The 26,494-nt window shown below is 42.9% G+C and overlaps 1 protein-coding gene across 10 annotated transcripts in view; it reads right to left on the bottom strand.

Moving 5' to 3' along the window:
- AKAP7 (A-kinase anchoring protein 7) overlaps nucleotides 1-26,494 on the bottom strand; it is a 125,781-nt gene that overhangs the window by 31,450 nt on the left and 67,837 nt on the right. For 5 of the 10 annotated variants that reach the window (XR_005985911.1, XM_041742575.1, XM_041742578.1 and 2 more), the window contains exon 7: nucleotides 23,328-23,475. Coding sequence is in view for 8 of the 10 variants with exons in the window: in XM_041742575.1 (XP_041598509.1) it covers nucleotides 23,328-23,475 (148 nt within the window). In the remaining 2 variants the exon portion in view is untranslated. Of the gene's footprint in view, nucleotides 1-1,764; nucleotides 1,834-15,921; nucleotides 19,521-21,016; nucleotides 23,033-23,327; nucleotides 23,476-26,494 lie in introns of those variants that run through there. The other 5 variants (XR_005985910.1, XM_041742574.1, XM_041742576.1 and 2 more) reach the window with 3 other exon arrangements.

The raw sequence follows: 26,494 nt of genomic DNA, 5'->3' as shown, positions 1-26,494 counted from the left end.
CTCCTTGAAGAAAATATAGCTGGTAAGCTCCTTGACAATAATGTTAGTGATGTGGCTTTGGGTCTGACTCCAAAGGCAAGGACAACAAAACCAAAAATAAACAAATGAGAGTACACCAAATGTAAAAAGCCTCTAAACAAAACAAAACAAAAGCTTCTACATAGTCAAGGAAACCATCAACACAATTAAAAGGCAACCTACCAAATGGGAGAAGATATTTACCAATTATATATCCCATAGGGGTTAATATCCGAAATATATAGGGAACTCATATAACTCAAAAACAAAACACAACAAAATCTGATTTAAAAAATGGGCAGAGGACCTGAATAGATATTTTTCCAAAGAAGATATACAGATGGCCGATAAGCACTCGGAAGATGCTCCACATCAGTAATCATCAGGGGAATGCAAATCAGAACGGCAGTGAGATATCGCCTCACACCTGCCAAAATGGTTATTATCAAAAAGACAAGAAATAAGAAGTGATGGTGAGGATGTGGAGAAAAAGGCACCCTCATGCACTGTTGGTGGGAATGAAGTTGGTGGAGCCACTGTGGGAAACAGTGTGAACGTCCCTCAAAAAATTAAGAATAGAATTACCATGCGATCCAGCAATTCCACTTCTGGGTGTATATCAAAACACACAGAAACACTAATTTGATAAGATACATGCATACTCATGTTCGCTGCGGCCTTCTTCACAATAGCCATGATTTGGAAACAACCTGTTGATAGATGAATGGATAAAGAAGGTGTATCACACACACACACACACACACACACACACACACACACACACACACACAGAATACTATCCAGCCACCAAAAAGAGTGAAAATTACCATTTGCAACAACATGGACAGACCTTGACGGTATTATGCCACATAAGGTAAGCCAGACAGAGAAAGGTAAATACTGCAGGATTTCACTTATTTGTGGAAGCTAAAACCAACCAACAAAACAAAGCCCAGACTCATAGACACAGAGAACAGACTAGTGGTTGCTAGAGAGGAGAGGATGGGGAAGTAAAATGGGTGAAGGGCACCAAGAGGCAGACACCAAAGTCCACCTATGAAATAAGTCAAGGAAACGTAGCCTACAGCACGGGGAATCCAGCTGATAACACTGCATTAACTTGGGCAACAAATGGTCACTACGCTTATTCTGTTATCAGTTCCTGAAGTACACAGATGTCAAATCATGTGTTGTACACACGAAATTTATATAATATTGTATGTAACTTATACTTCAATAAAAAGACACAGACTTGTAAAATTAAAATATGTGCCTTGTTGAAATATATACTGTTTTATTTTCGGTATCACAGAAGATTAAGGCGAGAAAGTAACCGAGGCGCCAGTGTCTCCATTTATCAGCTGTTCCGCTCACCCTTTCAACATCCCTAACAGTGGCTTCTCATCCCATACTTGAAAACCTTAAACTGTTGTGATTTAAACAAAATGGGTGCAACTGCTTTGTGCTGCATTGACTGAAGAATAAACCAAGATGGGTTCTACTATATTTGGCTCTTCACCCCATTACCAAGACTTCTAGCTACACATGGCGGGTAACTTTTCACACAAACCTAGGCCTCTGGCACAACTAGTTGATTAAACAATCCTCTTGTTTGCTATTGATAGATTAAAAGAGTAACACTAACAGATGAATTAAATGGCAATACTTTCCATCTACCACCACCACCAAGGGTAAAAGCAGGATAGAGCAGCCGTGGGAGGGGAGAAGGGGTCACTTGACTCTTACCGCTTGGCCAGCTGGGTCTATTCTCTGTGTACCTCTGCAGGACCGTAGAGGACGGGCTTTCCAACTCACCTGTGTTTTGAGAACGACATCCACAAATTTAAACTTTCATCAAAACCTCATTTAATTCTCCGTAATCTGAGCTGCCCTGAGGAGCCGTCATCCTTTACAGCAGAATTGCAGGGTGTAGGCATGTGCATGTTTGTGCTCTGCCTCTCGTACTCCCCGCTGAGCATGTGGCTCCAAGCAGACTAACCAGGCTCCTAGGTGGGGACACAGTGATGAGACCCAGGAGATACGGTAGCATCCAGCATGGATCAGAAACATGCTGGGCCCTCGCAAATGTCTGCTACGGATTCTTTTACACGTTACCAACACAACGTACGGACTGGCTACCTAGAGTTAGAGCTAATTTATGGCTAATGACTTCTCTGCCACTTTATTCGCAAGCCCCCTTTGTAAGTACTGTTAGACACGTGTTACCAGCAGCACAGCAGTCGGGGCCTGGCAGAGAAGCTTCCCTGAGATCCTCCGGTAGCAGAGAAATTACAGAGCATCAGAAAGCAGCTGATGGGATGTATGATGAGGGTGTGGAGCAGGTCGAGAGAAGCAAAACAGCGAAGGAATGTCAAAATCAAAGACAAACACAAGAATGGGGTGCAAAAGCACTGAGGATTCCAACCGTTAATTTGCACTTCTGAACTAGAACTTTCCTTCAAACATAATGCCCTGCCTTCATGTCTTTTTAAAATTTTGGAACTTGAGGAAGCAACCCCAAATGTCAGCATATACTACTCCCTATCAACCAGTATTAAGAAGCACTGTGCATAAACCACGAGACTTTGCACCCCACAACCCCAGATGAAAAAGACAGAGAAAGTGCAAATTCCTCAATGAGGTGAAACTTGACCTCTGTTAGCACCAAGAAGGCTGCTTAGGAGTGGGGAAAGAGAGAAACAGACGGAACAGGAGGAGAGCAGGTGTTGCAAGGGGATGCCTCGAGCAGGAGAATAGGAAGCGGCGCCGGTAACGGAGGAGAGAGAGGGCTTCACTACCCCTACAACCGTCCGCAGCACGGTTCCCCCGGGTACAGATGTTCGACCAATGACTCCATCGACCAAAACCCTCAGACACCACAAATAAGTCATCCTGACAGATACCTGAAAAGTTTCAGGCTGCCAAACTACTGCCAATGCTCAGTGTAAAAAAAATGAACAATTCTGCTGTAAATTCATCTCAGGTTTTAAGATCAGGACCGTCATGTATTGTACACTAGCATTTTCACAAGTAAAATTCAGAGAACAGTTATTGGCTCTTGTTAATAATCAAATGCTCTAACGTCTCCCAACATTTATTCCAAAGCACTCCCAGAAGATTTCTTATAAAAACGGGCATATTTCCCAAGTGAACAGGTATAGAATGTGTATCAATTTTTTAAAAACCTGTCCCTGGCGAGTTTCCTAAAGGACCAGCAGCAGGAATTATAAGCCAGATGTGGACCTTTCAGGGTCTGAACCAGATATCGTGAGAGTCTACAGACCTATTCGAATTTACTTAAGTAAAGCCCCAATGTGACAGAAATATGGCTGCAAATATGGTTAACTATGGACTACAAACATTTTTATGGAAAAAGGACTAAAGACTGAGCATTTGGGGGCAACCCCAGTATAAGGCAAATTCTATTTGGCTCACTAGTTAAAACGCCAGCACTGTGTCTAACAAAGCCGAGATGTACGTGAATACACGTAATTCAGAGAGGAAAAAAATTTAATGCAAGTGTCATCAGTTTAAGTTCTGCTTTCCAAACCATAAGCAGATGTTGACTCTGCCTGGCCTTAGCTTTAAAATATGCATCAGGCTTTTGCTGGGAAGCAAAGTGGCATCACTTGTTTGGAGATGTCTTACAGTTACACCTGAATCCCCTCCACGGAGAACAAAGCACAGGACACGTGAAACTACCTGCAAATGTGTAATATTCATCAGTTTACAGCCAGCTTTACTTCTCTGTGTGCTGTTATCTAAGCACTGCTCTGAAAACATCCCCATTCCCGATAAGAAAAATGAAGCCCGGCTTACACAACATACCAAACTGCATGCAGGGATTTAGAGAAAGTCCAACTAAACTCTGACTCTAGACCGTGTGATGAGAATTGAGCTGTAGGATTTTCGCAAAGGGCGAAAATCAAGAATGAGTTTTCAGGATTTTGTATTTTTACCGCAGCCCATGCACTGGCTTCCTGCGCTCTGCAAACCCGTGAATTAACTACATACCTACAAACCCTTTTAAGCAGAGCACAGGAGGAATCGCAGCCCACTATTCTGTTACCCTTCCCGGGGGAAGAAAACCCAAACTGGGGCTGGGAGACAAGCACGAATGCCCGCTGCAAGCACACTTACTGATCTTTTCCTCATCTCGTGAGAAAGGGAAGCAGCAGAGCTGGCCCATGGCCCCGGCGCTGTCCCCCGCGCGGGGCTCGGCTCCCGGGTACCCCAAGGACCCGCCGCTGCTCACCCGCCCGCCGCTGCTCTGCGCCCCGCGGCCTCCTGCAGCCCAGGAGCAGCCCCGGACGGGAGGAGCCAGCGCGGAGGGGGAGGGGAGGAGGGAGGGGCCGGGAGAGGGGAGGAGGGGGAGGAGGGGAAGAGAGAGGAGGGGAGGGGAGAGGGGAGGGGGAGGCTCCCGGCTGGGGGTAGGGACGGGAGAGGAGGGAGAGGGGAGGAGGGGAGAGGGGAGGAGGGAGAAGAGGGGAGGGGAGAGGGGAAGACGGAGAGGAGGGGAGGGGAAGACGGAGAGGAGGGGAGGGGAGAGGAGGGGAGGGGAGAGGAGGGAGAGGAGGGAGAGGAGGGGAGGGGAGAGGAGAGGAGGGAGAGGGAGAGGAGGGGAGGGGAGAGGAGGGAGAGGAGGGGAGGGAGAGGTTCCCGGCTGGGGGGAGGGACGGGAGGGGAGGGAGAGGGGAGGAGGGGAGAGGGGAGGAGGGAGAGGAGGGCAGGAGGGGATGGAGAGGCTCCCGGCTGGGGGAAGGGACGGGACGGGAGGGGAGGGAGAGGGGAGGAGGGGAGAGGGGAGGAGGAAGAAGAGGGGAGGGGAGAGGGGAAGACGGAGAGGAGGGGAGGGGGCAGCTCCGGGTGGGAGCAGAAAGGCTCCGCCTCCCGCAGCTGCAGCCGAGGGGGGGACCGCCTGGGGCAGAAGGGACCACATGCTCAGGCTCCCGCAGGACCGCCCCGGCCTCCCCAGGGCCCCCCAGGACCTCTCAAGCCCCCCAGGACCTCCTCGGCCCCCCAGGACCGCGGCTCCGCCCCCCGCGCAGCCCGCGGCCCCCAAGCTCAGGGCTCGGGCCCGTCCGGCCTTGCCCGGGGTCGCAGGGGGGGCGGGGCCCCGCGTCCGCCGGGAAGGGGGGGAGCGGCCTCGCCCCAGCGCCCTCGGCCCCTCGGCCTCTCCCGCCCAGCCCCGCACCTGCGCCCTCCTCGGACTCAGAGCCCCGTCCCCCGGGCCCGCGCCGCCAGACGCCCGCCGAGCCCGCAGCCCCCGCCGCCGAGTGTGGGGTCGCGGATCCGGGGCCCGGAGAATAGCCCCGATCTGGAAGCCCGGGCGGGAGAGAGCAGGGGCCGCGGCCGGGCCCGGAAGGCTCCCCGGTCCGCAGCTTCGGGGCGCGGCGACCCCGGCCACGGCCCGACCCGAGCACAGACCTGGGGGGGCGGGGGGGAGGGGAGGGGAAGGACCCAGGGGAAGGGACCCGAGGGACCGGGTGTCCTTACTCTGCACCAAGGAAAGAACTATTCCTAGGGAAGCGTCATTGAACAAAACGCGAAGTCCTGCAGGCCTAACCACCCCCCCCCACACCCACCACTACCCTGCTGCGGCCCAAGACCTTTGGAAGCAGCAAGACAGAGGCCCCGGGGGCTCCGCAGTCGGGCGAATAAATAAAATCTTCCAAAAAGAGAAGTAGGAAGCCAGAGGTTTGAGTCCCAGACCGTGGGGTACCAACCGCTGGGAAATCCTGGCCTGAGTGTGGGGGCCTCCCTGTGGACCTCCAGGCCAGGGAGCTCAGGATCAAGTGTTTAAGTCGTTCCAAGGCAGACAGTCTGGGAGCAAGGCAAGGCCAGAGAGCGGGTTGAGAACCTGTCCGCACCTGCACCTGCGTGTACCTGGTCCCTTCAGCTTGCCCACCAATCTCTTCTCCTCCTCCTCCTCCTCCTCCTCTGGTTCCAGTTTCCTGCCCCGGAGCTGCCCTCGGAGCAAGAAGGCCCCTCCCTGAATGCGGCCCCCAGGGGCCAACACTCTGTCCTGAACCCGCACAGCAACTTCACTGTATTAACTAATTCTTTTTTTCTTAAAGATGTTATCTATTAATTCATGACACAGAGAGAGGCAGAGACCCAGGCAGAGGGAGAAGCAGGCTCCCTGCGGGGAGCCGGATGGGTCACTGCATCCTGTGACCCCAGGGTCAGCCCTGGGCTGAAGGCAGCTCTCAACCGCTGAGCCCCAGGGCGCCCCTATTAATTAATTCCTATTGGCACTACTTCTGACATGTAATTAAGAATAAAAATAAAAGTAAACCTCAGGATATTCTGCAATATAAGGAGGAAAGGTATATATATGGTATATTTATATAATATAATGTCATATATATATGACAGATATATATATAAATATAATATAATGTCAGATCTATGTTTCATAAGCATTAACAGTGAATCAACCATAACACGAGATTAGAAAACAACTGAAAAATTCAAGACAGGAATTTTTAAACTGGCTTTTAACTGTGCAAATAATTAGCATATCATTTAACCTCTCCTAGAGGACAGGAGTCTGGTTCCCAGCACTAAGGTTCGTCTCTGTTCTGGAAGGCTATAGTTTCATGCTGTAGGTTACAGCTACTCTCAGCCCAGGATTTCCAGGAATGGTCTTCACATTGCAAACTTCTTTTTTTGATGAAGATGATTCACTAAATACACAATTAAATGTAATTTCTCTTCTACAGATTTCATAAGAGTCTCCATACACCCAAAATTTTCAACTCAAAATAATAGAGACATTCCTAGGTCCGCATTTTTGTTAGTTTGAGAAACAAACCATAGATAGGTTGGGAATAGTGGTTAAAAAAAAAAAAAGATTCCCCACTGCCCCTGCCATCACATGTCCCTCCTCAAATTTGAAGAGCTACCCTACAGAACGACCTAAAAAGTAGTCATCATTTCCCCAATTGTTTGGGAATACAACAGGGTGTAACCGACCTGAACAGCAGAGGATCTGAGCCCCTCCCCGCCCTTCCCTCTCTAACAAAAACAATCAAGTAGTTGAACAAGAATAAATCCTAAGGTTTACTGGGTACTTACTATATGCCAGGCCCTTGCTCACTCCTTTACATTTACAAGTTCGTTTCATCCCTACCACAGTTCTGTGACGTAGGTGGCATTTCTATCCCCCTTTTACAGCTGGAAACAGTTGAGCTCAGAAAAGTAACTAAACCAAAACCTCTCAGACACTATAGGACGACAATGGGATTTGAACTCCATTTGTTCGGCTGCACAAAGCCTGAGCATCTCACCCCAGAGATCTTAGTATTAAACACATTTTGCAAGTGGTATCAGGTATACGCCTTATGAGGCAACTTACTACAATTTCAGAATATGCAGAAAAGTAGCTATTTAACCAAGCTCAACGATAATATGTTTAAATGTCTTGGTTTCTCATGTTTGGTCACCAAATTCCTTTATTAGTAGGGCAAGAGTAATATAATCGTCTTCTAAGGCAGAACCCTTACTGGAGCGGGGGCCTAGCTCTGCGGCCTGTGTGCCGTGGGGAGGCCTGTCCGGAGCGCAGAGACCCCAGAATGGCCCCTGCAAGCAGGCACCTTCCAGGGGAAATAGCAGCTCATCCCACTCATGAATAACCCCTGAGAACATTAATGGGATTTTATTAGGAGATTAACAGACTCCTTTCAGTCACATAGAGAGATGTACCATAACTAGAAGATTTTTTAAAAAGTTGACCTGAATGAGAAAAATACCTGATACGATACCAGGTTCGTGACTTTAAAGCTATGACCTTTCCGCATTTTCTTTTCTCACAGGCCTCGCTGTGAACAAACTGTGGCTGGGACGGATACCTGTTTGCTGCGGTTGCTTGGATTCTTGTTATAATGGTTAAAATGGTAGGAGGGGAACCAAACAGCATGAGGGGGTGGCAGCCGCCTCTTCCCCATGGGCTGTCAAGTATCAGCTCTGACAATATTGTCTCTACTGGGAAAAGAGAATTCTTAACTATGACCCAAACTCTATTCTCTGTATCACTCGGTGACATTATTTTCAATCTGAAAACATATAGATTTGAATTTCGGAGCAGCCTCACTATATAAAAATCTGACTCAAAGTAAAGAATAAGTCTCACTGTAAGATTATGAAGCTGTCCGGATCACCACCTCTTCTGAGGCCTCCAATTCATCAATTAAAGCTGGGTTTGACAATTTACAGAAACGCGTGAGAAAGGAAAGAAAAAAGGAAATGCTCCTTTATTAACCAGAGTAGACAGAAAGAGGACATTAAACCATTTAGTGTAAAGAGAAGGAAAAAATAATTTTAGCCTCTTAGGAGGGATATGTCTCAGGAGACATGCCTTCAAGCATAAGGGACACACTTTGGGAAGATTTCATTATACAGCAGGTGGCACACTTACGGAAACTGTTATGCCAAGAAATGTCACGGTTTCAGTGAAAATGTACGTAAGTTCAAGAAATGCTTGACAATTCATGAAAACGTGACTCATAAAAATTGGGATGCTCTGGAATCTATCGCAATTTTTTATGTTGACATCGGGGTGCCAAAAGACAGTCAATCAGGGCCTGAAGAAGGCTGGATGCATATACTCAATATTGTATTCTGTTTCTCTATGTTCTTAGAAAACCAAACTTCAATTCTCGATAATCAATCCACAAAGCATATATCACCCAGACCCAGCAGCTGCTCCTCTAGTCTTTACCTCCTGCTACATGTTTGCAGCCGTTTTGTAACCAAAGGGCAAGGTTCTGAAGCTACATGATTAAATATTGATCTTTGAGAGCTGTTCTTATGAATGTCTGTAAGGAAAAGAGGCTGAAAAAGTTGTAACTGAAAAACTTTATGGATTACTTGTAAATCTCATGGCAAATCCTGTTTTTAATTTACTAAGTAAAAGAACCTTGATCTAACTATGAAATTTGGAAGCCAAGAATATTGTTTTATTACCATGTTACTCATATTTTCTTTTTTTTTTTTAAGATTTTATTTATTTATTTATTCATGAGAGACACAGAGAGAGAGAGAGAGAGAGAGAGAGAGAGGCAGAGAGAGGAGAAGCAGGCTCCATGCAGGGAGCCCGACGTGGGACTCGATTCCAGATCTCTGGGATCACGCCCCGGGCCAAAGGCAGGTGCTAACCCGCTGAGCCACCCGGGCTGCCCCCCAACTTTAAACAATTTATGTAGTCGTGGCCCTTCCCTTAATTGCTAAGAAATAAATTAGGGAGGAGAACTTATCTTCCTGCTCAGGGAACAGACAACAGTAGAGCTCTTGAGGTAGGAGCCTGGAGGATGGGCTGACAGGTCACATGATCTACTTGGATGCCTCCAATCTCTATTATACCATGTTATCAGGTCACTTTGATTGCAGCCACACACTTGTGTGTGCTAATAATGATGACCACAGAGGCTCTCGAGGTGAAGTTAACTTTTGAGATGAGGATAAGTGAGAAAGAAAGCCAGGGCCAGACGGGGTAGGAGGCAGACATCTGCAGGCGGAAGGGGCAGGGGCATCCTGGTAAGTCCCACTGGACGGTTCTATTAAGGCGACGCAGCAACAGAACAAAGGCCAGCAACAGTCGTCTGCTCCAGTTAGCTGCGGTTCAGGCCTGCTTCCACACTGTCCTTCTTTTCAGGCATTAACAATGAAACCACAAAACCCCACAAGAGTTATTTAACTCAAGGACAAGTTAAATGATTGCATGTTAAAACCTTTTTTTTTTTTTTTTAAAAAAAAGCAAAGAATATACTTAATCTGCTGGCCAGTATTTGTATTATCTGACATAGCTGCCTTCTTATTCAACTGCTTTTAATCCTTTAATGCCCTGAGCCTTTCGGAGACAAAGCAACATCCTTCACAGCAAGGAAAAATGTATTTCAGGAAAGCCAGGAGGACCCAATGAGTAGATTTTATTCACAGTTTAACAATGTAAACAGCAAAAACTTGGTTGTAATGGTTTCTTATTTACTGGGGGTTTTCACAGTTCCTAATTATTCTTTATCTGGAATATCCTCAATCTATCTTTAGCTCTAAAAGTGCTCCACTGGGATCCCTGGGGGCTCAGGGGTTGAGCATCTGCCCAGGGCGTGACCCTGGGGTCCCGGGATGGAGTCCCACGTCAGGCTCCCTGCATGGAGCCTGCTTCTCCCCCTGCCTGTGTCTCTGCCTCTCTCTCTCTCTGTGTGTCTCTCATGAATAAATAAATAAAATCTTTTAAAAATAAAATAAAAGTGCTCCACTGCTTGACCTTGGGCAAGACAACAGTCACATTGCCTGCTATATAAAAGACTGAAAGATTTCAAATAAAAGGTGCTTTAATAACTCCATGCACTATTATTCAAATTTTTTTCCCCTCTAATAACAGTGAAAGGGATGAGGAAGAATGATATTAAATCCCAAAATAATGAAAAGGAAATTCTCTTCTAGTAGATGAAAGGCGGTGATATCAGGATTGGCTTTGGCAGGTCTCAGTACCCGCCGTGATCTGCTGGCCCAGGGTAACATTCCTCTGCTACGTGATGTCAGTGCTCATTCTGTTTATGGACACTTCTAGCGTTTGATGACTGTTGTTTAATAAATACCCATAAAACCAGGGCACCTGGCTGGCTCCATCCAAAGAGCAAGTGACTCTCAATCTCGGGGTCGGAAGTTTGATCCCCATTTGGGTGTACAGATTATTAAAATAAATAAACTGAAAAAAAAAAGTTTAAATACCCATAAAACCAAAATACTGACAATGTGGAAACCAAAGGCAAAAGAAATGTAGATAAATTTAAATGTCCTTACACCTTTGCAGTCCCAAGGACAAGTACTGGAGATATCCCCCCAAGGAACTCACAACTGCCTTAATGTCAGTGCTTTGCTTAGAGGCAAAAAAAAAAAAAAACAACCTTCGCCTGGCATTAGCTGGGTCTTAGCTAGGTGACCTTGGGGATCCCGTAGGTCCTCTTTAACAGATGAAAATCCTTTTGGAGACTTCCTTTATCTCTGTTTTTCCCCACTTAAAAGTAGATAATCAATAGCGCCTCAGGATCCCAGTGCAGCTCTTTCTGCTCAAAGGTCCTGTCCCTGTGCTTTAATAAAATCACCTTTTCTTGCACCAAAAACGTCCCAAGAATTCTTTCTTGACCGTTTACTCCCGAACCCCAACATCACATCACTATGACTATTTTCTGTTAATACATTTATTTCACATCCAAAATGTGTATCTGGTGCACGCAGCTGCTTAGTAACAAAAAACTCTTGATTCAAACAGTTAAAAAATAAACTCGTTATCTCCTATAATCAGAGAACAGAGTGGCTTGAAGGTGGTTACTGCGGTGGCTTAACAAGACTGAAATTCACCTTTCCGGTCGCCCATACACGGTACCTATGTTCGTCAGTCCCTGGGGTCCCCTGGTTTGGACGGCGGCTAAGTACTGGCGTTACATGCATACCCCGTAATTTCCAGCTAAAAAATGACTGGTGAAGTCTCTAGGTCTCACCCAAAAGATTGTCGTCTGAGGCCCCAAGTGGGTTTCCCCTCAAATATCAGAATTGGGTCACATGCCACTTCCTAAACTGATTCCGGGCAGGAAGAACGGGATCAGTCACCAGCAGGCCTAAGCCTGTGGCCGATGTCACCCCCCAGGGAGGGAGGAGGGAAGACAAGGGATGACCATGACCTGCTGGTGGTCAATTAAGATTTAGTAGAGTTAGTGAAAGGGCCGATGAATAATTTTGCATAGCAGGAAAGGTTAGAAGCTCTAAAAAGTAGATAATTGAAAAAGAATGCCATGCTAGGAAAAAACAAAGAGCAAAACTAAATGTCACCCCGTAGCTGGGGACAAGCCTCCCGGGGAACGAGTAGACTCCGATCTTCAGTCCTCGTGGTCTGTTTTTACCAGAACAAGCTTCTCTGCAAAAGAAGCAAACCTGCACCGTAAAGGAGCACTTTTTAAAAATATATATATATATAAGATTTTTACTTATTTATTTGACAGAGAGACAGGGCACGAGTGGGGACAGAGACAAGTGAGAAGCGGACTCCTGGCTGAGCAGGGAGTGGGATGCAGATGCGGGGCTCCATCCCAGGACCCCATTCCCAGGACCCGGGATCATGACCTGAGCCACCCGGGCGTCCCCAGGAGGGGACGTCTTTATGCCACAGCTGTCCTGATCCCGTAGACCAAGAAGAAACAATGAACAGATGTGTCATATTTGCTTAGCCAACTTCCACCACCTTTTATTTTAGGCCCTTGGTTTCAGATCTCCTTCCTCCCTCCGCAACAGTCACCCTGGGTGCTAACCTGGTGTGATGCCCCAGGCTCCCAGTGCCCCTCCGTGACGTCATTCACACCCACAGCTTTAACTTCGCACCTAATGCCGCCGAATCCTAAGTCCTTCTCTGGGAAGGGTCATCTATGCCCCACATCTCCTCTGGGGAAAGTCACCTCACTGGGCCACAGGTGTTTTAATACGTCTAATAGGTCAAAAATCAAATTCATCCTCTTGTCTCCAAAATCTGTTTTCTCTTTTATCCCCCGACATTGGTGAGGGCCCTACCATCGACCCAGCGGTCACACCCCAAATATGGGAGCCCTCCTAGACCTCTCCCCTGCCGTAACCTGCCAGGTCATGACCTGAGCCCAAGGCAGACGCTCACCCCTAAGCCTCCCCTTAACTCCCTCTTCAGCCCTCCCTGTCCTAGGCTTTAGGATTCTATACACATTGGGGCACCTGGTGGCACCGTCGGTGAAGTGACCGACTCTTGGTTTCTGCTCAGGTCATGTTCTCAAGGTCATGAGACTGAGACCCACACCAGGCTTTGTACTCAGTGTGGAGTCTGCTTAAGACTCTTCTCCACCCCCCTGCTCTTTCTCCCTCTCTATGTCTCCCTCTAAAATAAACAGAATCTCAAAAAAAGGAAAAAGAATTCTACTAACACTTTGTAATAAACACGGCAACAATGGGCCCTAACAATGGGCACCGGTGAGTGAGCGCGGAGGTGAGTCAGGCACGAGGTGAAGTGCTTTCCTTGCAGTAACTCATCCAGTTGCCACAGCATCTTCACGAGCAGACCATCATTATAAGCCCACGTTACACTGGGGTGAGGGCCGTTGCTACCAAGCTGGGGGGTCTGTCTCACTCTGGGAACGTCTGGGTCCCTGTGCTTCTCCCTCCCTAGCGCGGGCACTGGCCCTCCACTGTTCTGCATCCTCTCTTAATTCCTTAGTGCTCCGCTGATACAGAGATGAACTTCATGAGCTTTACGTATTTGTCTCCTGTGACTTTGTCACATTATCAAATTGGGTTTTACAAAACCACACTCCACTAAAGGGGACAGGCCGCCAACTTCGTCGTGTTTTTCCTACAGCCAGGAAAAAAATCAAGAGAAGTTTTTTTATCCTCCCGTTGTACTTACGTATATAAATGATATAAATATATATGCATGGAAACTATTACCTAAATACGTAAGTTAAAAGCACGATATATATCCATGCGTTTTATTTCTTGAATGCACCAATATTAATCACAGGCCATTAAAGGAAAGCATTAAGGGTAACGCAAGTCTATACCTGAAATGGGTGTTCTGATGTTAGGACAGTAAGCATACCATGGCGATAAGCATTCTGATAGGACCACAGCTCATAGAGGACATATTACTAGTAGAGCTATTAATATGACTAACTAACACTTTTATGACATTATGTGTTACGCACCGTACTAAGTACCTTTAGACCATTAACTAATGTGGTGAAAACGTGTATTCAGTCAAGCGATGGGCTAGTGAGTCATAACCTTTGGCAACCAGAAGGGTCTCCTACACTAGCTTTACAGCCCATCTTACTGCCTTGGTTTGATCACGGACTCTGCACTCTAATATTATCATCCACGTAGTGTTTTTTTTTTTTTCTTTTTACTAGAAATTCAGTATTTACTTTCATATTTTCTAAAATACACTTAAAACCAAAGGCTCTACAAGTAAATCATAAAATAACATAAATTGCTATTGCATCATTCTCACACCGATGCTTATTGTCAGATCGTTAAATTCACCGCAGAGCACTGCTCCTTTAATACGCAGGGTTCCTACGGCACCTAATATAAATCGTAAGGTTTGAAACCAGGCCAACAGATGGTTGCATTTTCAAAATAGCCTGAGCCGCAGCTTCCACTTTGTGTTAGCATCAAGATTAATAGCTGATACGCCAGTTAAAATACAATAAGCCATCACTAAGATTAATTTTCTCAGTTACTTAATCTGAGGCTTCCTCTAACTCAAGCAAATGTAAAGAAATAAGCTGAGAGTTCCAATTATCAGTTGCTTTTTTATTTTTACTAAGGGTATATGACAATGAAATTTCAAACACTTTCTTTTTAGAAGGCACAGTTCACCAAAGAAATGCTTAAGAGGAGGACAGTTATATTAGGAAAGGGAACAATATGGGCCCTTGAGTAATTTTAACACATCAAAGGCTCCCCTTTTTCAAGAGCATTCTGCTTTCGAGGCAAGATGACACAGTCGCAGCCAAACCTGGACAGTCTTGGCTTTCTTTCTTCTTCCTTTTTTTAAATCCCAGCCTAGTACCCTCACAAGGGTACGTTTAAATGATCAATAACATGGTCACTCAATTTCTGTGTCAGAAAGTAAATAAATAATTAAATACTCTGTACTCAGCAATGATTAATTTACTTGATAATTTTGAACAGAGGAAATTTCCAACTGCTCAAGTTTTCAAGTGAAAAAAAAAATGTACGGTTTTCTCAGATGATAAACTGTCTTTTCACTTCTCCCTCTCCTAACACGCTCAAAATAGATCCATCTTAATTGGTCTAAGCAGAGATGAAATTTTCTTAATCATCTTCCCTGTCAGCCTGTGCAAAAGAAAACAAGGCAAACTTTTTAGTCCTGCCCACCACAAAAGAGACATTCTATATTATAGAATCTCAATTTCACATAATTAGGATTTTTAAATGAGTCATTTGTATAGATATGCTACTGTCAGTCTGGGGTATTTTTGCACTTGTTACATTTTTACCACAGAATTAAATGGAAACTAAAGAGGGATGGAGAAAATAGTAGATAGCTGTGCAGCCATCAAAATTAATTTGTTGGGAGGAAAGGGTGGCGATTTGTTGGGATCCCTGGGTGGCGCAGCGGTTTAGCGCCTGCCTAATATTGATCAAAACTGGGTTTGGAGCAGGGCACCTGGGTGGCTCAGTCCATTGAGCGTCCAAATCTCGATTTCAGCGCAGCTCATCAGGGTCCCGAGCGAGACCCATGTCAGGCTCCTGCTCTGAGTGTGGAGCCTGCTTAGGATTCTTCCTCTCTCTCCCTCTCCCTTTGCCTCTCCTTCCCCCACTCATGCTCCCATGCACTCTCTCCATAAAGAAATAATAATAGTAATTAAGTTTGGAGAGTTGTCTGAGGATTTCATGGTTTTCTTGGACCATGAACTGAAGCAGCAATTTGTAAATATTTTGGCCTCAGGAACACTTTACAGTCTTAAAAATTACTAACAATCTCCCCATCTTCCTGCCCAAAGAACTTTGGCTTATGTGGGTTATTGATTCTCAATATTTACTATATTCAATATTAAAACAGAATTTTCTGAAAATTTACTAACTCATTTCAAAATATAAACCCATATGATAAGTAATAAAATATTATTAAGAGCATTTTTATGAAAAACAACTATATTTTTAGTTAAAAGTCATTATAGGGTAGCCCGGGGGGCTCAGTGGTTCAGCACCGCCTTCAGCCCAGGGCCTGATCCTGGAGACCCGGGATGGATTCCCATGTCGGGCTCCCTGCATGGAGCCTGCTTCTCCTTCTGCCTGTGTCTCTGCCTTTCTCTCTGTCTCTGTGTCTCTCATGAATAAATAAAATCTTTAAAAAAATGTTTTTTTAAAAAAGTCTTTACAGTGAGAAGAATGGCATAAATTTACATTTTTGCAATTTTCTTTAATGTCTGGCATAATCATAGACAACTTTATCCTCTTGTCTGATTCTGCTTTCAGTCTGTTGCAATATGTGGTTTCATTTACAGCCTAAGAAAATCCAGCCTCACATAGATACAATTTTTTTAAACAGGGGAGAATAATAGCCTTTTTAGATAATCGTGGACAGTCTTCTTTGATATCATACCCAAACTCAACAACCTGTAGTTTCTTAAAGTTGAGCTGCAATATGGAATCTTAAAACTTGAGAACTTTTCTTATTCTTTACAGTCAAATATTTTGGTATCTTGAACTTTCAGAGGATCTTTTATCTATCCACATCTTTATAACACTTATTGGTCATTTAAAAAATACTGAGTTATGCAGATTTTCCATATTTTGACATACTTCATTACACAACATCCATTGAAAACCACATTAGAGTACCTGGGTGGCTCAGTCAGTGGGGCATTTGACTCTTGATGTCAGCTCAGGTCATGATCTCAGGGCCACGAGATCAAGTGCATGGCAGGTTCTGCACTCAGCAGGGAATCTGCTTCAGATTCTCTCCCTCTGCCTCTCTCCTCCAGCTCACTCACTCTCTCTCTCTAAAATAAATATATCTTAAAAAAAGAATTTAAAACCCAAGGGAAGTGCAGCTCTGTAAATTATCAGGACATTAAATCATTCTTAGATAAGCACAGTGAGGCACATTTTTCTACAGCAAAAAGTAAATAGTTCACATGAGAAAACTAAACAGTCAAGCATACGTCTATCGCCAATACTCCTTCCCACAAAGCGGACCTTCAAGAGAACATGTTATTTAAGCAAAACAAATACTTCCAAAATAAACATTTTAAAAATTTGTTATTTATCGTTGATCTAAGTTTCAGATTGGAAGGATTCTAGAAAGCTCTAAGATTTTTGTGCTACTTATGTCTTTCACTTAAGGAAGAAAAATTGTTGACTTCCTTCTCCCTCTACCCCCTTCATGCTGCAACAGCCAATGGGTCGATTACATGGACAATATTATCTTCCATAAAGATGACCCTCATACCTACATACTTAACTAGGTGAAATCCTGAAGCGGACAACTCCGTGCTTTGGGAGCTCTGTCCTAAGGGGAAAACTCACTGAAGATTAAGCCATCAAAGTCAGGGCACGTGGGTGGCTCAGTGGTTGAGCATCTGCCTTCAGCCCCAGTCGTGGCCCCAGGGTCCCGGGATGGAGTCCCACATCGGGCTTCCTGCATGGAGCCTGCTTCTCCCTCTGCCTGGGTCTCTGCCTCTCTCTAGGCCTTTCATGAATAAATAAAATCTTAAAAAAAAAAAAAAGCCATCAAAGTCAGAGCTGAGGATTTCCCCAGATGTACCCCCGAAAGTCTTTATCTTCTGACTGAACCACCACCTAGAAACAACTACTAGAAATCCCCTGGTGAACCAAGTCAAACCTTTTAAGACTGACATGACTGTCTCAGCCGTCCAGGTCTCTAAAGGGGGATTCTCAAGTAAGATACATTTGGATGGAATAAATTCATTGACTCACATCACTTAGACTTCTCATAGTGTTTCAGCCCATAGAGTTTGAATCTGATATCTTGCTGGTATCTCTGAATCTGATCTGACCTGGGGGGCATTGGATACAGCCTGGATTGACTATAGCTGCATCGACTTAACTTACCTAATCATGACCCTTTTTTCTCTTATAACCGTATCTGTGCACAACTATATGCTTCTATTTGAGTCAATGGCTGGCCCAAGCCTAATCCCCTCATTGCCTCTGTGTTAGTCTGAAACTAATTCAAAGCCTTATCTTCAGGATCCAATCCTTTGTCATTATGTGAAGTACTAAACTGCATCCTCTTTTATCCCACATCTACTTACTCAGTATTTTTTTATTACGTATCCAGTGTCTCAGTATGTTTGACTGTGTGCATCTCCTTTCCTACTCCACCTACTCCTCTACACAAACCTAGCAAGCTCCTTGCCATAGTTCCCTCTGCTAACTAGACTGCAGGTTCAGTCAGTACAGTTTTTGTAGTGTGCCTCCATTCACTAATATTGCCTCCAGCCTGCTCCCCAACCCTTTGCTTCTCTCCCCCATAAATCACATCTGCTGCTCTTGGAAGGTGTCCTTTCCCTGCTCTTCATCTGTCTACTCAGTCTCATCCTCTTCTTCCGAGCTCTCCTCACCCCCACACTAGAAGGTAAAATCCTAAGCTTCTTCCACTGCGTTCTCACAGAGCCTACTACTGTTAGGGGCAAACCCCTGTTCATCTATTCCTCCTTCCTCTCCATTTCTCACTGCCCACTGACTATCATCACTCTGAAGGACTTCTCTGTATCTCACGATACCAAAGAGATGCACACATGCATTGTATGTACTTAATAACACTCATTAAATCAATGTTGAATAATTATTTAAATCAAAAAATAGTTGAGGTTCCCAGAAAAGAATGGTTTCCACCTCTACTTACAAAAGTAATAACAAAATATGCTGGCCTGCAAAACAAAAAAGAAAAACCTCTAGACCTTTCCAAATTCCCCACTGCCTCCTCTAAGATACGTCTGAAAGTAAACTAGTCTTTGCAAGCATTAAATTGCTCGTCAACCTTACAAAGGGTGTCATTTAGTCAATTCCCTTCCCTAAGGAAATACAAAAGGAATACAGCTGCCTGGAGAAAGATTAATTCACCCAACTCTAGTAAGTAGCTCACTGAGAGCAGCTTCTACCACTCTAGGGTATCTGAGCCATGTTTCATTCCTGGTTTCACCAAGAAAACCTTTTTTCTTTCTAAGTTTGAATTTTTGCCAATTAATGCAGTTAGGTTTACAATGAGTTGGAGCCCAATATTAAGTAGGCATAATTTCACCCGAAGTTTGGACTATGAGAGAACTAAATGGAGAACCTTTTCTGGTATCTGAAAATATGAACATCACCTCCATATCCTATCAAACTTCCCTAACACTCACATAGAGGTATATGATGGTTGAAGACGGAGAGGAAAATGCTCGGCCTGGAAATATAAAGCAGGCACAGAGAACAGCAATAACTGGCAGGAGAAATCCAAATGAAGATGTCTCTAGGAGCCAAGCATGTAGTGTGAATGTGTTCAGCAAATTTATGGTAAGAACAACAGTGAGGGGGCGATAAAAGGCAGCTACCTCTAAGGTCAGTGTGCCGACGGCCCCATCCAGAAAACTGTTACCATGCAAGAATGTAGAACTAGTGTCACATCTTCTGACTGTTCAGAAGACAGTGGGAACCCAGATGTTTTTTACATAAAATTACCCCAATGTTGGCAAGTTATTAAAATTAGAAAAAAATAAAGCAGAACTCTGTGCAATGAAATAAAAAATGAAAGGCTGCTAATTTATGACTCTGGAACACAGAGTTGGGATCTAGAAAATATTTTAAAATATATTGCTAAAATGAAATCTCTGCTTCATACTCACTTTTAGTGACTAGATTTCTGTATTAATCTTCTGGGTTTGAGCACTTATATTAATGATCATATCAGGTAGGTTAAAAGCTCAAATGCAAAAGCAACAACAAAAGCACTGGAAAAAATATAAATGAGTATGTATCAAATCTCTGATTTGGAGATGACTCTTAGAATTAAAGAAATCACAGAAGAGTTTTTAATCTATAGTTTAACAAAACTTAAGAATATTTATTGTGAAAAATGCCTTGTGACCAAAATTAAATGTAAAATAAAATCAGGAGAATATTTGAGCTGATATGACAAAGGGCGAATTGTCTTTACTGTAAACAACAAAACAAAACAAGCAGAACCTTCAGAAACTGATAAAAGACACAAAAATAATAAATTCTAACACCTTATTAACAAGGGTGATTTGCTGTTGCCAGCTTCTAATCCAGTTCAAAGCAGGGCTTTGACATCTAGGGCTGAGATATCTGCCAAACCACACAAGTACAACACAATGAGCTCTCAAAAACCTAAAAAGTACTAGAAGAAAGGGAGTGCCACAAAAGATCCAACAAATAGAAGAATTCATATGCGAGGAACTAGAGATTTTAAAAATATGAAAAGTCCTGTTTGGAAAAATGTTTATTTAGCTCTTCTATCCATTTAAAAATCAGATTAGTTGTATTTTTGTTCAAAATGGCGAACAGACACATGACAATGTCACTCACCATTAGGGACATTGCAGATCAAAACCACAATGCCGTATCACCTCACACTTGTAAGAATGGCTATCATCAAAAGACAAGAGGCAACAGGTGCCAGCAAAGCTATGGTGAAAATGAAGCCCTTATGCACTTTTAGTGGGACTGTAAATCAGTCCAATGACTATAAGAAAGAATATGGAGGTTCATCCAAAAATTAAAAATAGAAATACCATATGACCCAGTAGTTCCCCTACTGGATATAAACCCAGAGAAATGAGGATAGGATTTCGACAAGCTATATGAACTCCCATGGTTATCACAGTATTATTCACAATAGCCAAAATATGAAAACAACCCAAATGCCCAACAATGGATGAATGGATAAGAAAGATGTGGTACATACACACAATGGAATATTATTCAGCCATCAAAAAGGAGGATATCCTTCCACTTGCAACAACATGGATGGGCCCCAAGCACATTATTTGCTAAGCAAGGTAATTCACAGAAAAACAAGTACAGTATGATGCCACTTATAGATGGAATCTAATAAAGCTGTAAAAAACAATAAAATGGTGGTTCCCAGAAAATTGGTGGGTAGGAGAGTAAGATTAATAGTATTTTAAGGTGTACAAACTTATACCTTATTTACTACTTGTAAATTAGCAATAAAGACCTAATTACAGTATAATGAATATAGATAAAAATATTATACTGTAATTATGTAATGTGATAAATATCATATTACAACACATAAAAATGCCAAAGTAAAACCTTGTACTCCTTAAATTTATACAATATTATATATCTAATTTATTTTAAAAATAAAAATGAAATAAAATATTTTTAAATACACAAAAAGAACATTAACAATTAATTATATTAAAATCCTCAAAGAGATAAATGAAAGCATAGCATCCATGAAGCAAAGAACAGAAAAGGAAAATATGAAAAAGAATCAATGACAAATCTTGGAAATGAAGCATATAGTCCTTGATGTTTTTAAAGTAATAATAATAAGATGTCCTAAATGGCATAATTGAGACAGCTGAAAAGAAAATCTATGATTTGGAATCTAGTTCTCTACAAGAATGCACTATTAACAAATTAAGACATAGGAAATGATGCAAACCTAATGAATTCTCTCCCCAGAAAAATCCACTTATGTACCTACAGAGAAAGTTTTATAAACAAAGTTTTATAGACAGTTCTTAGAGTCTTTGAACCCAATTTCTACCCCAGAATTCTGAATGCAAAATATCTTAAAAATGGAAATCTGCCCCACTCTATTAATATAATATGATATTAACACAAGGAAATACTGGTTCAAGGTATAGAAAACAGACTTTAAATTTAAGTTAGGATCAAATTTAAAAAAAAAAATTAAATCTGATCAAGAAATGAAACTCACAAAGAAAGTGTCCTGAATCTTCCTAAATATTGTTACAAAACTCAGGTAAGATTAAGATAGAGAAAAATCAATAACTATCCACAGCAAATAAAGGACTTCTAGTGTGTATTAAAGTTGGTTAATTATAACATAATTATCATTTCAGATGCAAATATGATTTTAAAGTTCATTTTGGCATCACAAAATGCGACTGAAAAAGTAGAGCATTTGTAATAGGCAAAAACCATTTTTTCAAATAATATTAAATGATCAGTATGGGGATACAAGATTGGTGGAGTTTAAAAGAAGCTAAATTGCTCTGCATTAGAAAACATGAGAGATAAAGGAGCCTGAGGGGAAAATCTGGAGATATTGCGTAGAATAAGGGGAATTTTTAAGAGTAGGCTGAAAAGAGCAATAAAAAAAAATCACTGTTTGATACGTTGTGATTTGGGATGAGCTGAACAGAGCTGTCCTAAGGCAATGTAGGGGATACATGCTATGATACCAATCCCAGGATACCTTCAGGAAAATATACATACTGCTTGGGGTTTTTTTGTTTGTTCTTTATCCAAGAGTAGGAGAGTCAAGGAAGAACATTGAGTTCTCCTTCAACATTGGCCTAACCTGTGTACACGTGGACAGCTACCCAACATCTGTGTTACACAAAAAAGTCTTAAATTTGCCCTTTGCAATGAACCTAAACAGAAATGTCTGGTCCTCAACAAAACTTCGATGGAAGACAGCTCTCCAACCAAGATTCTGAAAACACAAAAATCTTCCTTAAAAGAGATGTGAAATGTTTCAGAATATGAACTCAAATGACATACTGAATATCTTCCGTTTAAGACAGCTAAGATCTTTGGAAGGTAAAGTGATGACTTCTCTGAAGAGAGCTCTACTGAGAATTTATATTAAAATTCAGGATGTATATTTCCACAGGTTTTCTTGAAGCTGATGTGGAGAGACATTATCTTGATGAAGACCATGAAATGTTTAGATACAGGTATTTGTCTTCTTTGAGTATTGTCAAGTTACTTCAAAACCATACAATCAGATTGTCTTGATGTTCACAATTTTATTTTATTTTATTTTATTTTTTTACTTTTTTTTTTGAAGTTCACCATCTTAGAAGAATGCTGCCTGGGTTTGAAATAGCACATTTGCATCACAACAGATCAGGTTCCTTTGAATACACTCAACACTGCAGAATAGCCCTGTTGTGGTTAAAAAAAAAAATCTCCGTTTGATGTAAACTTTCCACTTGGAAACATGATTGTGTATGACTCTGTCTCAGTCACAAGCCAACTCTCTGATAAGATGATAGAAGCATTCACGTATGAATCTTTGTTTCCCCACAAAATATGTTTCCTTTGGGGAGGAAATTGAAGGACAAGTTTTCAACCTTTGCAGGCCACCTAGACTTTATCTTCTCACAGTGAAACTTCTTAGCCTGGAATATTCTATTCCTAATTAAAAGCAGCAAACATGAAAATGCCTGGTGTGGGATGGTGTGTTCACATAGGCCTTCACTGAAGACAATATTTTCTTCATATTCATGAAATAAAATTAAACTGGAATGAATTTTGAATCAATATTTCAAGACTTCATTATATATAAAGCACAAAAACATAAAAACATAAAAACTAAAGGTACTAAAATCTTGACCACAGTGAATAATAAATGCGTTCTATAAAATTTCCAATGTACTAATGCCAAAATATAATATTTCCAAAAATATGTCAGAGAAAAATACATACAACTAGCCCTAAATATCTGCCAAAAGAAATGATGCTGAAGAAATCAAAACTAAGATAATAAGTAATTTTTAAATGGCACTCACCAATCACAATTGAAGACTCACAGTGATAATAACCATTACTTTGTTTTTTCTTTAGCATGGAGCAAAGATCTATGCGATGTACCATTTCTTCTCCAAATCTGTGACTGATAAATTTTTCATAGAATTTGGGGTCGATTTTTTTCACTCCCTTGAAATGATAAAACAAAATCACATCACTCAATCATTCCATCGAGGCAGCTAGTTCATATTTATATCTGTCTTAGAATGTGACATTATACTTTGGTATCTAGTTCTGCCTAGAGGCATTTGAAGACGGATACCCCAAAATGGTAGAATCTGTTTTTTAAGTCTCCCTCTCTAGGATGAGTTGTATTATTAAAAAAAAAAATCATCAAAGAGTATTGGGTTTAAATTAGGTGGCATTCAGAACCTCATATGCTTTAAGCTTCTGAAATAATGAGGTATATCAAGTTGAAATTTGAGGTATCAAAAAAAAAAAGAGTAATCATCAACAATGGAGAAATGGATGAATTTTTTAAAAGTGATATAGATCTTAATATTTTATAATGTATAAAATGTTTTAATAAGATGTATGCAATTTTGAAACTTCTGACATAAGAGTCATTTGAAGACGGTTAATGATTATTTGAATTGGAGGAGGGGACAGTGCATCTCCCAAGTCCTTCTCTATCTGCCCCTCCTTATTGTCAGTACCTTCCATAGCAGGAAGGGGGTGATTGGTGAAAACCGACAGTGGGAAACCTTGTTGTCTCTGTGGTTTCCCAAAACGTGGGAATGAACGTCTCCCCCGCCCCTGCCTATGTAATGGTCCCCCCCCACCAGCCTCACAGACCCAAACACAGTCCGTAATGTGAAGGTACAGTACTTTACAAGGCAAATTCACTGACTGACCATGTGTGCGCTTTTCCGTTCAATTTATAATTGGTAAAAATTTTACACTGGCAATACCTGCTGTTTGTTAAAAATCAGAAAATATAAGGAATCTAGGGGCAGCTGGCTGGCTCAGTCAGTGCGGTGTGCAACTCTTGGTCTAGGGGTTGTGAGTTCAAGCCCCACACTGGGTGTAGAGATTAGTTAAAATATAAAATCTATTAAAAGGAAAGAAAAAGAAAATATGAAGAATCTAAAGAAAAAGAAAAATCATTCATGTCCCTGCCATTTACAGAAAATATATGAACACTACGAGTACATCCTTCCACCCCTCAGGTCTTTTTCTATGCATACATATATTCTATTTAGATCATACTTAAATAAATAATATTATAATGTAGTTAGAATATATATTTTCCCTTTTTATTCACAAAAAACTTTGATAAAAGTTTTAAAAAGATGTAAAAACAAAAAAATTAAAATAAAATCACCCCACACTGCAACTACTAAAATTTTATTATGTATTTTATTTTTCCTATGTGAAACAAAGTACGTTTTTTCTTTTTTATAGAAATATGGTTGAGCCATGATTTAGCAATCAGCTATTTTTGCAGTTAATACATCAATAAATAATATACAGATGTGCACCCTATTTTTAATATTTTAATTTCCATAGTACTTCACTGTATGGGGGTATCATTGATCTATTCATTCAAATTATTTATTGTTAGAGGGCATTTAGGTTGCCCTTAATTTTTAACACTGTAATCAACATGTTTTTGTGGATGTATGTTCTTGTTCTGTATCCAAGCTGAGCTGCTGACCTTTCCTACCGGCTCCACTCACAGACCCCCCAGGTCACTCAACAGCAACTCTAGTCCAGCTGATCAGGCAAAAAGCCCTGGGGTGTCCCCGAGTCCCCTCTTTCTCTCGCTGTCCCCTCTGATCCAACAGCGTTGGCTCTCCCCGCGACCTGTGACTCATGGCCACCACTCTCTTGCTACCCTTGTCTGAGCTTCCCCGATCTTTCACATGTATCGTCCTAACAGCCCCTGTTTTCCCACCCTCACCTCCTCTACAGGCAGAATTATCCTATAAAAACATGCATCACCTCAGGTCACTCTTCTGCTCAAAATTCCCCAAACGGTTCTACTGCCCTCAAAGGAAGAGTCAACTGCCCCAGGAGAGCCCACCAGGTCCTGCCCTGCCCGCTCAGTGCTCCCTGGGCCTCGGCTCTTGCTCCTTCCTCAGCCTCCCCTCAGCCTGACCTCCTCCCTGGCCTCCTCCCCAGCCTCCACCCCAGCCTCCTTGGCCTCCTCCCCAGCCTCCTTGGTCACACCAGTGCCATCCCCTGGGACCTGGGTACTGGAAATGGTCTCCCCAGATCCCCTCATGGCCCGTCTCCTGCCTCCCCGCAGCCCTTGCTCCAACCTCACTCTGAGGAGAACTTCGCCTGGCCACTCCCTTGAAGGCGCACCTCCAGGTCCTTCCCTCCTTTCCCTCCTTCTAAACACTATGTACAGTTTTCCACAGCACGAACCACCCTCTGCCATCCTGGAACATCTACCGTGCCCGCCTCTCAGGGGTGTCATTATCTGTCCCTCCCCATTCGACTGTATGCTCCGCACAGAAAAAGATTTTGGTCTGATGTGTATTTACTGAAACCCCCCCAGTGCTTAGCTCGCTGCTGGACACGAACAGTGCTTACGAAATAATCGTCACAAATGCAGATCAAGTTCCAAAGGCGACATCAGACGCTGCTCACTCGCCGGCTCGAGTGGGGCCGGGGGGCGCTCGGGGCTCAGGGAGGCGGGCAGCAGGGCCTCAGAGCACCTGCCAGGGGCAGTGGAAATGTGTGAGCTCAACGAGCTCTGCTGCTTCTCAGGACGTGGTTTTGCTTCAGTTTCCTCGTCTGTAAAATGAGGTTAACAGTGGAACCTACTTCAAGTGGGAGATGGACTAAATAAGTGAACTTATAAAAGCGTTCAAAGCAGTGAAACAGAGTAAAGGCTACATATTTATGTGATATGATAAATATGATAACACATATATATTATTAGTGACTTTTAAGGAACTGCAGGAGAGATACGGTTTCAGAAACTTTATAAAGGTTCTGAGTAAACGGAAACTGGCCATTCTAATGGGTCTGAAACGCCAGCGTGTGCTGGCCCGCTGGCTGGGGAGGTAGCGGGCTGGTGTCACCCCGGGGCCAGCAGCGGGAGACCTGTCATGACCCTGCAGGGAAAAGAGGAACTTCAGTTTTCAAGATACCAGCGCTGGCCAGCTGCCGGCACCTCCAGTGTGGCTTTGTAAGA

This window comes from Vulpes lagopus, chromosome 2, assembly GCF_018345385.1.
Source record: "Vulpes lagopus strain Blue_001 chromosome 2, ASM1834538v1, whole genome shotgun sequence".
Classification (NCBI taxonomy): Eukaryota; Metazoa; Chordata; class Mammalia; order Carnivora; family Canidae; genus Vulpes; species Vulpes lagopus.
Note: the sequence above shows the minus strand (reverse complement) of the source record. Positions and strands in the feature narration are given on the sequence as shown.